Genomic DNA, 12768 nt, shown 5'->3' on the forward strand with positions numbered 1-12768 from the left:
ATGGTGTTCCTTCTGAAATGATTGCAAGATATTAATTATACTGTATAGCATTTATCTTTTCTGCATCTTCATTGAATTTACTACCATATTTTCCTTTTATATGCATATGATCTGGCTATGAAAAGAGATGTAAGGCTGATGCCCACAGTCCTTTTAATGGGCTAGCATAGGACGGGAGGTCCATGTAAGCAGGTGGTAGCTTTTCCTATTTGAGCACGTATTACAGATTGACAGATTGAAAGGCATATATTTTAAACACACAAATGTTTAGGCTATAGAAAGCTCATGTCCACATCCCACAACTCAGTCATTGTCAGGATTTTGATACATTTGCTTTATTCCTTTTCTTCATTTCCTGGAATACTTGAAAGGAAAAAATCTCAGCTTTCTGTAATTTTACTGCTACATGCCTATGATGATCAGCCTTTGTTGACCCACACTTGAAATGGGTGACCCCATCCAATGGACTGCTGGGGATAAATCTACAAGTTTCATGCTGGCAAGGCAAGCAGGCTGGAGCTTGACAGGTTCTGGAGCAAGTGGAGAAGCAGCGTCCATCTTACCTCCCTGACTGTGGACCCAAGCAAAGTGAACAGCCACTTCAGTCTCCTGTGGCCTCATCCTACCCACCATGATGGACTGTACTCTCCAACTCCGAGCCAAAAGAAAGCCTCCCTTGAATTGCTTTTGTCAGGCATGTTTGCAGAGTAGCAAAAGGACAATGCAATCCCTTAATATGTGACTCTAAACCAAGTTAATGCGTCTGCGCAAAGACACAAAGCCTTTATCATACCTATCAAAATTAATCACTGGGTATTGTATAACTCCAAATATAATCAACATTGCCTAGAATTCTCAAATACCGTTTGAGTTGGTTTGTTAAAATTCAGGGTGCAAAAATGGCCCGCATCCAATATTTGGTTATTGAGAGTTTGAAAATCTTACCACTTACTGCCAACACTTCCTTTGCTCTAACAATGCCATTGGCTGTTTTAGTTGTCGAGGAAATGGCTCAACATTCTACATGTGACTTATAGGACGGCTTCTTTGTGAGGTCGTTAATGTGGTTTTTAGCTGGCCATGTTACTCAGTGGTGGAGTGCTTGCCTGCCGTGCACAAAGCCTTAGGTTTTACCCCTGACACTGTAAAAAAAAAAAAGTGAAAAAATATTTCCCTTCCACATCTCCTTTAAGAGTAGTTAAGTCTAGAAAAATACTGCGCACTAGAACAGTCTTTGATGATGGAAACGATCTCTTTGCGCCGTCACTGGGAATGTGACTGGTGCCACTGAGAAACTCAACGTTATTTTGTTTTAGCTAACCTAGCTGTATGTCACCACCATATTGATGTGGCACTAGCAGCCTGATTCAACTTAGTGCACATGCTTTCTATAGATCCATCCTTTTAATAAAATAAGTAGGTATGTAGTGTTACCATAGTGACAGAATTAGTAACAGCCTGACCCTTCTTGGAGAGTTCCCTAAAGGATGCAGTTTATTTAAATAATTTTTTTTAAATAGAAACTTCTGCTTTACAGTCTGTTAAAACTGGAAAGAGCCAGGTGCAGTTTATTTTTATTTATAGTAAAAGAAAAGTAAAATTTCTCCTTGACATATTGAGAAAGCTAAATTGTTAAAGAACGTTTTAAAGAAAGACTTTGGGGGAAGGACGGATATGAGAGATAGGTTTTTCTATCTGAAGGCTTCGTTCGTGCACAGGAACCAAATTAGTGCCCTGGGAATGTGTTGTTGCTAGATAATCCGGACTGTCCGTGAACTTGGTTATTGTTTTTTTCAGCAGGCATTTCTCACAAACAACTCACTTTGGAAATCAATCTTCTGGTGTTATTCATGCCTGCTGAAGGACAGTTCGCTGGCATGGAAGACTGGAGAGCCTAGCAAATCAGCCCACCGAGTGGAGACCTAAATAAATGCATTAGGACAGGCCTTTAAAGGCCTTTCAGTCATGTATTATGGAGCACGGCCGCCCGCCTTCAGAGAGACTAGCTGTAATAAGATGGTATAAAGGTGACGAAGAGGCGGCCTCCCTCCTAATGGGCGCTGTGTCAGAGAACCCAGGTGGCCTCTCCACTCCACAAGAGCTCGTCAAGCATTTAGCAGCAATCCTTTGACCTGATGTGATCAGCAGTCCTTTGAAACTGTTTCTTCTAGAACAATCTATATCTAAACATGCAGGAAATGTCTCCTACTAGTTCAGGGTGTGGGATTCCTGAAACACCTGTGGATCAGAGAATACAATCCCTTGCCCTGGAAGTAAAAGTGGCAAATACCTTCTCATGGGTGTTTTTGTGACATGTGATATGCAGGCTTTGGCTCCCACCATTGAAGAAGAGTGGGCTCTTGCTCTTTCCTATGCTTTTAGGCTTCTCTTTTTTGTTGTTTTATGTATTTTAATTGTTTAATTTTTCCATTTTTGGATTCAATAATAGAGGTTGTTGAGAATAATACCCTTTAACAGCACTAAAGAGTATTAAATGAAAAGCAAGGTTCCCTTCAATCACTCTGAGTCTCTTTCCTGTTGGGTGAAGCCACTTGTTCATTTCCCAGCTGCCCAGACTCCCTAAATAATCACACAGAAACTATATTATTTAAATCACTGCTTGGCCAATCACAAGTATTGCTAGCTTACTCTTATATCTTAAATTAACCCATTTCTATTATTTTATACTTTACCACAGGCTCACGGCCTAACAGCAAGATTCATGCTGGCAGCTTGTGTCTTTCTCCTCTGGAGGCTCTATGGCTTCTCCTGACTCTGCCTTCTTTTTCCCAGCATTCAGTTTAGTCCAGTTCCCCCCCGCCCAACAGCTCTACTCTGCCCTATCACAGGCCAAGGCAGCTTCTTTATTCATTAAACAATAAAAGCACCACAAACAGAAGGGAATCTCACATCACTTTCCAAACGTGTAGCTTTATTAAGTCTATAGTGATTCCTTGCTCTCCTGCCCCAGAAACACTTTAAGCATAATTATACATTGTATTGCCTTCTATTTGAAAGAGCAGTGTACTAGATGTATTTTTTGTGTCATGCATTTATTTTCCTCTTAGAGATTCTTTACTGTTGAAATTCACAGCTCTGCTTTATTCTTCCTTCATGCTCCTTAATAACCATCAGCTTTAATAATGACTCTACTTAGTGAACTTTGCTTGATTCTTATTTTTTTTATCTTAATGATGAGGCATATATCTCCATGGTTTCTTTGTGAAAGTATATCTGCAGAATAAATTCCTAGCAGCCAAAATACTGAGCCACATTAAAATTTTTGAGAGACATTATCAAATCACTTTCTAGAGAAGTTGTTTATTGTAAGCAGGATAATTGTCCCCAAAGATGTCCAAATCCTAATCATGGAGACTGAAAGTGTGTTATTTTACATAATAAAGGGGATATTAGGTTTCAGGTGAAAATGAGGTTGTTAGCCAACCAATTTTAAAATAGGGGAATTATCTCGGATTCTCTGAGTGATCCTGATGTAGTCACAAAGATCTTTTTAAAATAAAGATTATCTTATTTTTAAATTATCTGTATGTCTGTCTGTCTGTGTGTGGGTATGTGCACATGAGTTCAGGGGCCAGGAGAGGCCGGACTCATCAGATCTTCTGGAGCTTGACTTACAGAGAGTCAAACTTCATCAAGTGAGTCCTTCAGCATAGGTTGTGGGAACCGAACTTGGGTCCTCTGCAAGAGCAATAAGTGCTTTTAAAACATGATTCAGCCCAATCACAAAGACCATAAAGAGTTAAGAATAGAGTCAAAATAAAGGCAGAATGAGCAAGACTTGATGTTGCTAGCTCTGAAGATGGAAGAAGGGAGCTTTAAACCGAGGAGTACCAGCAACCTTTAGCAGCTGGAAATTCAAGAGAACTAAAAGGTGATGGGTACAACCCTCTTGCCACTTACATTTTTGACCGGTAAGATGCCAAGTTAGACTGGTGTTCCAAAAAACTGAAAGATAATAAAAAGTTTAAGATTCTGAGAATACAGAAATTTGTTAGTCAAAGAATACTCATACATTAATTTTTTTATTCCCACCAACAATATGTGTTTCCTTACACTCTTTCCTGTTGTTCCTTAAAAAATTAGTTTCTCCTCTCATATGGATGCTGTTTTTGTTTTTTGAAAAGAAGTATTGATGATGTTAGTGAAAGACCCCGGTAGGGACCTTCCCTCAGGTGGAGACCCCTGGACCGAAAGACCAGGCCGAGACCACGGGTCGGATGCAAACTGCAAGAGGTTTACTAGATAGACACAGGTACCTGCGGGCGGCAAAGTCTTTCGGAGGACTTGCGTCCCTGCAGACTGGGAGGAGGTCTTTTTATAGGAAAGAGGGCAGCAAAAGCAAGTTTTACAGAAGCAGAAGTGTGGTTATCGGAATGAGGCGGGGGGCATGAATGGTTTTCCTCTCCCAGCATGGATGTCTGGCAGCAGACATCCTGTTCTTATCTTATAGATATCCTACTTTGCAGTCAGCCTGCTTTGTAGATGTCCTATCTTATAGATATCCTGTTTTCCTCTCATGAGAGCAGGCTAGCTGCTGATCCTGAGAATCTTTCAAGCAAACAGGACTTTCTCCCAGGGAGCCTGCTAGCTGCGGGTTCTGAGGAGGGGGTCTGTAGGGTCTTTCAGTTAGGTTAACAATTCCTTGTTTTAAGTTAAAAGGAACATCTTGATCATAAGGATCCAGTTGTCACATTCTTCCTCCTGGTTAACTCACTTTTTGGAAGGGGGAAGCTTTTGTTTTCTCTTCTGTGGCCAGAATGTGGCTAGGATGGGGGAGGTGGTATCTCTGCAACACTGAGGCCATCATATTGTACTGCAGAAGTTCTCTGGGAGGAGAAGCCGTTCGCTGGCATCTGTTGATTTCCACAAAACCTGCTGTCTCGAGGTTTCTATTGTAATTCAACACCATGAGGACAATCAACACGGGGAGGAAGGTGTTTATTTCCTCTTCCAGCTCTCAGGTCACACTCCATCGCTGAGGCCAGTCAGAGCAGGAACTCAAGGCAGAATCATGCGGGCAGAACTGAAGCAGGAGCCATGGGGGAACACTGCTTCCTAGCTTGCTCTGCTTGCTTTCTTATACAACTCAGTGGTATAGGAGGTCCTTCTTTCTATGTGTTGCTTATATTGGTTAATGAATAAAGAAACTGCCTTGGCCTGATAGGGCAGAACTTAGGTAGGTGGAGAAGACAGAACTGAATGCTGGGAGGAAGAAGGCAGAGTCTGCAGGAGACAGAGGCTGGGAATTTTACCCGGTAAACCACTGCCACATGGCGATACACAGATTAATAGAAATAGGTTAAATTAAGATGTAGGAATTAGCCAATAAGAAACTAGAGCTAATGGGCCAAGCAGTGATTTAATTAATACAGTTTCTGTGTTGTTATTTTGGGGCTAAGCTAGCTGGGCGGCTGGGACAAACAAGCGGGCCCTCTTCCTTTGCAACAACTCAGGGCCCAGGGAGGGCAACATCCTCTGTGGGATGGGCTCTTTCACATCAATCGTTAATCAAGACAATCCCCACAGACTTGCTTACACACCAGTCTTATGAAGGCATTTTCTCAATGAAAAGTCCTTCCCAGAAATGTCTAGGCTTGTGTCAAGTTGACAAAAATCAACCCAGTACAGGAGATGAAGCCATTCCTTTGACTTGACTTGGTGACAGTCCAATCCTTGAATGGCTTTACTTGGTCTCCAGCCAAGATGGGCAGCACCACTGATTAAATGGTTTGCAAGAGGGGCTTGAGACATTATGACTGTAGCAACTTCCACATTTCTGCGGCATCTGGGCGTCCTGAGATAACCATGGTGGAGAAAATAAGTAACCTGACTGGGAGGAGCTAAATAGAGATCTGGGTGGCATATGAAAACTTGTGTGCATGTTAACCAGTATCTGTATTGAATGTCACCTCAGTAAGAAACAAAGAACTCTAAAACTACTAGTTGGCCAGGTAAAGGAGAGAAAAACGCAGACAAAAAGAATTGCTACATAGCCAAAGGGAAATCCATAGAATTCAGGGCTCTACCATCCCATTCATAGTACACTAGTAATATCAAGTGTTAGAAAGGGAGGGGAGTCTAATAATAGCAAGAGGTAGAAAGGTTAGGAAACAAAGAGCACGTGGATAGTACACTATCTCCAGGGACCAATAAGATCTCTGGGTTGTGGAGGCAGTGAGAGTGTAGGGACCTGGAATCAAACATGGTTGTTGTTATTAGTTATGTAGACCCATGAGAAAAAAGGCTGTTTGGTTCCCAGTCTGAACCTTTAAAACTCAGATAACATCTCCCTCAAAGAATTGCTGTGAAAAAAAAAAAAAAAAAAGAATCGAATGGCAGCATGCTCATCTTTCTGTAGATCTTTGGTCAGAATTGGTCCCCCCTTTTGTTTTACCTCTGGAAACTTAACTATAAATTTGTTTGGCATAGTGTTAGTGTTATCAATTGGTGGTATCCCTGTGACATCACAGGTCTTGTGCTAGTTCGCTGTCATGACATATCTGTGCTCTGGGCATTCAGAGAGCTGGGCAACCATCTCTATATGTCTTTGGGGGTGGGGAGAGAGAGGAGAGAGAGAGAGAGAGAGAGAGAGAGAGAGAGAGAGCACTAGGAGCTGGGTATAGATGTAAGGCTTCATTCTTCACCACTGAGTTTTTTTCCTTTCAGAAATATGAACCACTATAGCTACTGAAGTGAATATCTTCGGCGGTATCTTTTTAGGGATATCCTCTTGCACCGTTTCCAACTGCATAGATCTCAATGTAAAGTATTATTAATAAATCACAAGATAATGTCTTTAAAATTCTGTCTTCTTGAGACAGGGTCTCATGTAGTCCAGGATGGCCTCAAACTCATTAGCTATTCCAGGCTAATTATGAATTTCTGATTCTCTTAACCGTGCTAGGAATAAAACATCGATTAAAGACAGATTTATGTAGTTCTCGTGACCACTAGACTGGGCAAACACTACTAACCGAACCACATGGCCCAACCCTAATTTTTAAGAATATTATGTATTTACTTGTTTATCCTTTTGAGACATTGGCCTTGAGCGAAATTTTGGATCTGCTAAAAACAGCCATATTCTCCTCCTGTCCACTACTGTTGTTTTAAAAATCACATAAAATGGGAAAAAACTGTCATTTCATTGCTGCTTGAGAAATCATACTCTGCCTGCCCCTACCACCGGACGGATCTCCTCTGGGAGATGCTCCAACTCAATGCCTTCCTTAAATTACTCGGAAAGGCTGAACTGTGCAGCGAAGAGGGAAGTCACAGTGTTGTTTCTAGACATGAGATTCCTAACTCACCTCTTTAGAAATGACCTATTTCTAGTTAGTACATTGATTTCTTATGAGGCAAAAGAAAGAGACAAGACGTTTAATGAGGGAATCCCCTAGGGAACAGGCAACTGTGCTAAATAGACATTGTCACAGGAATCTCAGTGTCTGGGGTCTCACAGCCACTAAAAAACGATTACACAACAGAGCTATGATCTCATTCCACTTTTGGGATGGAAACTGTTAAACATTTGAACACAATAACTGGGGTCAACAAGCGTCCAGGGTAAGACCGCAGAAGTTCCTAGCGTCTGCAGACAGGTTTCTAGGCCCTTAGGCAGTCACTGGCCAGGCCACCGCAAGGAGGTTGAGAAGAACTCCCGGTCCCAGCAGCGCACTAGCGCGCATGCGCCTAAACCTGCTAGTGTTCCAGGGGAGAAGGTTGAGCGTTTGAGTGTCCATGGCAACCCGACGCTTCAGCCTTCTGGAAGTTTACAATCTATAGCTTGTGAGATACCCGTCCTGGTGGGAGGGACTTGGGCTGGGGGACTGATGGGGGAACAAAGGGGTGGGGTTGGGGGCTAGGGAAGCTGGGAAACATTTGCCTTGATGTAAACTAAGAAATAATTGGTTCAAGGCTCAGCACAAAAGGATCTTGTCTTTCCAGTGATTTCGCCCACACAGGGAAGGATGCCTCTGGAGGTGGTGGTGGAACTCCAAATCCGGGCGGTAAGAGATCGGCGAGCCTGCGCTGCTAACCCCACATTCCCCTCCACTGACTCCACACACACCGCTTTTGGGACACACTGCACTTCTGTCCCTAGGATTCTGCACATTTGTCATCTGTGGACCTCTTAGACTTTAATTCAGCTCAATCTGTCCCGAGTTTTATTTTTCTTTGCAAGACCAACGTGTTTTTTGGTTTCTTTAAAACGAAGGACTTTTTTTTTCCCCCAAGGATAAAGGATTTAACTTTGTTTCTTTACATAATCAAAGAACATAGAATTTTAAAGCTCCACTCTTGACCAATGTGCCACCTCCAAGAGGCAAAGCACGTTCCCTTGGCTTTGGGTTGGTAATTTCAACAGGACACTCAGCCTAACAATAAACACTTGGTAATTACCCACCAACTCCTCCTTAAGCTGGAGCCCAGAGACGATGTTCCTGTTTGGGAGCCAGCCGGTCCTTTCGTATCATTCTCCCATCTATAGCAACGAGACTGGCATGGAGCTTGGCCTCCTGATTATAAGAGGCTTCAGTACTGGCCATAGTGGATGCTAACAGGACCCTGCATGGAAATTCAGCTAGATGCCATATGACAGCAAACTCTAGGGTTTCATGGAGCTTGTTGACCTTAAAGGACCCTGGTTTGGTTCCATTTTACTGACATTATCAGTTGTGCTGTATCAGTTTCAAGTGCTCAGGAAGAGGAAGGAATCCCTACAAGGCTGAGAGATCTCTCTTACAGCAAGACAAATTAAGATTTCATCCCATGTCATTCAACATTACTGGTTAATTTATTTTGTTTTTAAAAAGGCAAGTAATCAGTGTGCAAGTAATTAACAAAAAAAATCAGTTTTTTACTCGAGAGAATTTAGAATGAGCCATGAAGTCAGGTAACTTGATCCGTTCTGTGCTTTAGAAAGCTGGCAAATTCAGGCCCCAGCAAACAAAACATGAAATTCCAGAGTGTAACTAGAAACCAGAAGATAGGCCCTCAGTAATCAGACCTGGGGACACAGTAAGAGAAAACACTGTCCTTCAAATGCCTGGCCTGAATGCTACAATTAAGAATGATCTCCGAAGCTGGGTGGTGGTGGTGGTACACACTTTTAATCCCAGCACGTGGGAGGCAGAGGCAGACAGATCTCGGTGAGTTCAAGGCCTGCCTGGTTGGTCTACAGAGCGAGTTCCAGGACAAACAGAGCTACACAAATAAACCCTGTCCTGAAAACCAAACCAAACCAAAATCTGAAAATCTAAACCACACACTCAGACCACTTAGAACCTCACAGCTTGGCAGAGTCAGTAAGCAACGAGGTAGTTAGTGTTCAGGGTGTTGTGGAAATGCAATGACTTGTTTTATTCAGAGAAAGAACTGATCCTATTGGTGTGCCTAGACTCCACTCTCTATAGTCCTGCCTCCTCCCAGTGAGAACCGTTTAGCACAGCCGTTCTGCACAGTCTGGTCCATATCCTTGCATATTGGATCACATCCAACAATCCGTTCTATTTATAAATAAATGTCAGAACAATTGGTCACTAAGATTATCTGACAACCCCACTGCCACTGGTGATTTAAAGGTTTCCTTTCCCGCCAGAGCAGCATTTACAGATTTATATAGCACATACTCCCTTTAGTCTTTCCAGGTCAGACAGGAATCGGAAACCTACCACATTAGTTGGTCATCTTTGGTCTAATGACTGGGGGAGGCGCGTGGACAAGCAGCTTTCCGTGTAAACAGAAATTTAGGAGTTATACCGGGTGCTCATGTAGGGCAACAGGCTCTCCTGAAGAATTTCAAGTTAAGTACTGTTATCGAAAATGTGCTGGATACAGCAGAGTGGAACTGATATAAAAATGGATAGCATACAGTCATCTCTGTGATACACACAAGGAAGCTATGCAGCACACTGAACACCACAACTCTTTTCCATTTTTCCCCCTTAATAGAGAACCCCATGCTCTATTCCTTAGAGATGATGGGGAGCAGGGCTTTATCTCCTGCCCCTGGTCATTGCTGTGGTCTGTCTGTTTCCAGACCCTCAGTCTCCCCAGCAACTCAGTTTCTTGGCCCCCTGCTAGGCATGGCTACTGATTGTCATCAGGAATGAACAGTAGTCTCATACTTACATTTCTGTGGGACCCTTAGACAAGCCCACTTTTTCAGTGTGTCTTCTTTAACATCCTGGCTTGTTCTATGAATGCTAAAAGACATTATTAGAGAGCAGTGGAAAGTAAACATCTCAAGACCTCTTGAGAGCAATAGGAAGAAAGACAAGTGCTGTGTGTGACCTCTTCTGATGACCTAATCCACCAAGGTGGGAGAGCTTCTTATGCAACCAGGATACAGAAAAAGCTCCAATTGTGGCCACAGATGTTCAGAGAATAAACTGGGAAAATCTGCCTTAAATTTTAAAAATACTGTTTAAAATCTACTACAGGGGAAGGGCTGGGAATAAGCACATGGTTTATCTGGAAGCTCGTGTCTCTTAATGTTCAATTTACAAGTGGTAACACTGTTTTTTGGGATTACTAATTAACACTAATCTGTCAACTTTAAAGAAATAGCAATTGTATAATCAGCCAGCTTGATTTCTTTGCATCTGTCTTGGAGATAAACAGCTGTTGAATACATACACAATAGACTTTCTTTCTCTAGTATGCCTGTGTTCAGTAATAGCCAGCACGTGCTCCCGCCTAGGAACAGGTCAAGACAGAGTGATCCCAGAATTCCCAAAGGTGTTTGAAATGGCTGAGGGGACAACTGGATGGCTCTGGTTTAGGTTAGATTCTTTGAAGGTGGAAACCTTTGGACTTCCTGGTGCCAACAATCAATGAGATGGTGTCACTGATGATTCCATAGCACGAAGAGAACAGGAACATTGTGGGGTGACAGCCAGCAATAATCCACAATGCTGTACAGCATGTAGCCCAGAAAAAAGCCGAAAGCTACATCAGTGACATTGTGCCGCCCAAGCATGACCCTGGAGAGCCCCAAGACGAAGGCCCAGAGTACCACCAGCACCCGCAGTGGAATGGCCAGCACCAGGTGCTTCAGGATGAATCGCGACACCAGGGCAGCCCTCGTGGCGTGGCCCGAGGGAAAGGAGTACTTGTCCACTGAGACGGTGAAAAACATGTCCATCTGATTGTGCGCTGGTCGGCGCCTGCGGACCAGTCCTTTAATCACAGCCACCAGCAGCAGGTCCAACAGCAGGGCGAAGAGCAGGTTCATCAGCACTTCGCGCCCGGCCCAGCTGTCGCTCCTAAGCATGCAGTAGAGGGTGCCCAGCAGCCAGGGGATGCCGTGCCCCGAGATCTCCAGCAGCTTCATCAGGGGCCGCACGCTGCCCCAGGCCGAGCTCTCCCCGGCACACACTCCCAGCTTCTTGGACAGCCACAGGTCGATGGCCAGCAGGGAGCGCAGGGCGATGCCCAGGAAGGACGGGTTCAAGTTCATGCGGTCCTCCTCGGGCGGCAGGGTCGGGGCTGCTTGTGCGGGCCCCGCGGAAGCCAGCGGGAAGGAGCCGCGCCGGTGCACCGGGCTATCGGACGCGCGCAGTCGGGCGCAGGCTGAATCCGCGCCCGGGCGGCAGCTCAGCAGCGACTGGAATTCAAACCTGCCACCGCTTGCTCCGTGGGCCGGGCTGCCCGGGACGCTGCTCCCGCCGGAGGAGCCCAGCGGCCGTCCCTCGATGGTTCTCCTGGGGCTCGGCATCGCGGCGGGCGGCTGGTCCCGGGGACCCGGCCAGACCGGAGAGAGGCTTCCCGGCCCCGCAGCCTCTTCCGCTTCCGCACTGCCATCCTAGAGGGCGGGCCGAGGAGCGGCAGAGCACGATTGTGACACCTGGCGGAGACGTGGGAGGGGACCGGGTTATCCAGCTAGAGGAAGAGCCGGGAGGATGCTGAGGCTGGGAGGTACAGGTGAAGGATGCAATGATGGGTTCTTTTCAGAGGCTGTGGAAGTTGAGGAGACACACGGCCCTGTTGCACAAAAACAAATACTGATTGCCCTCCTCCTGTTTTTAAGATTTCTTGCCCGGGAGTGTTCCTGCCGTACAAGGAAGGTGTGTACCTTGGAGTCTACCTCCTGAATCAGTACCTGGAGACAAACTGCTTTCCTTCTGCGTTCCCTATTGCGATTCAACAGAACATGATATTTGAAAAGGTGATCTTGACTTCTCAATGAGTTTGGCTGTCTGAAGTCAGCGGAATACTTATTATAAAGAATAGTGGTTTTGTACATTTTTTTCCTTTTTTAAAAAGTGACCCTAAGGCAATTCAGTATAGTTTAAAAATACAGGCGGCCTTGGGGCAAAACCATAGGCTTAGAAGATTGCTTTTGCTGTGCAGGTCCGAGCCAAGTTCTATCAATCGAGTGCTGAACACCCTTGTGGATGCTTTCTATTCTTGGCGCTCCCTTGGCATTTTCTAACTGGAGCAGGGAGCGTTTCTGAATGTTCTTTGAGGTGTTAGAGACAGTTGCATCGCATTTATGAGAAAGGCTATTAATAAACCGCAGACCTTAAGAAAAACTTTCTTAAGCCCAGAAAACGAATTTAAAACTCTAACTAAATCAGTTAAATCTTGTGGCTGAAATCTTGTAACTAAATACAAGAAAGCTGTTCCTATGTTCTGAGTTACCTTAAGTGTGTCATGTAGCAGTAAGTAGTAAGGGCTAGATTCCACTCCCATGAATGCAATCATGATTCAAAAAATACAGCCAAACCCTAGTCAGGGCTT

General features: G+C 44.4%; 2 protein-coding genes across 4 annotated transcripts in view; one reads left to right on the top strand and one right to left on the bottom strand.

The window, feature by feature from the left end:
• Window positions 1–4854: 4854 nt before the first annotated feature.
• Spata6l (spermatogenesis associated 6 like) overlaps window positions 4855–12768 on the top strand; it is a 48889-nt gene continuing 40975 nt past the window's right edge. Inside the window, exons 1-3 of one of the 3 annotated variants that reach the window (XM_057778814.1) lie at window positions 4855–7809; window positions 7986–8030; window positions 12056–12193. In XM_057778814.1, the coding sequence (XP_057634797.1) occupies window positions 7992–8030; window positions 12056–12193 (177 nt within the window). In that variant the 5' untranslated portion in view covers window positions 4855–7809; window positions 7986–7991. Of the gene's footprint in view, window positions 7810–7985; window positions 8031–11819; window positions 11950–12055; window positions 12194–12768 lie in introns of those variants that run through there. The other 2 variants (XM_057778815.1, XM_057778816.1) reach the window with 2 other exon arrangements.
• On the bottom strand, window positions 8786–11842 carry Plpp6 (phospholipid phosphatase 6). The gene has a single exon (XM_057778818.1). It carries the CDS (start codon window positions 11741–11743, stop codon window positions 10871–10873), a length of 873 nt encoding a protein of 290 aa, XP_057634801.1. The 5' UTR covers window positions 11744–11842; the 3' UTR covers window positions 8786–10870.

Source organism: Chionomys nivalis, chromosome 8, assembly GCF_950005125.1.
Source record: "Chionomys nivalis chromosome 8, mChiNiv1.1, whole genome shotgun sequence".
Taxonomy (NCBI): Eukaryota; Metazoa; Chordata; class Mammalia; order Rodentia; family Cricetidae; genus Chionomys; species Chionomys nivalis.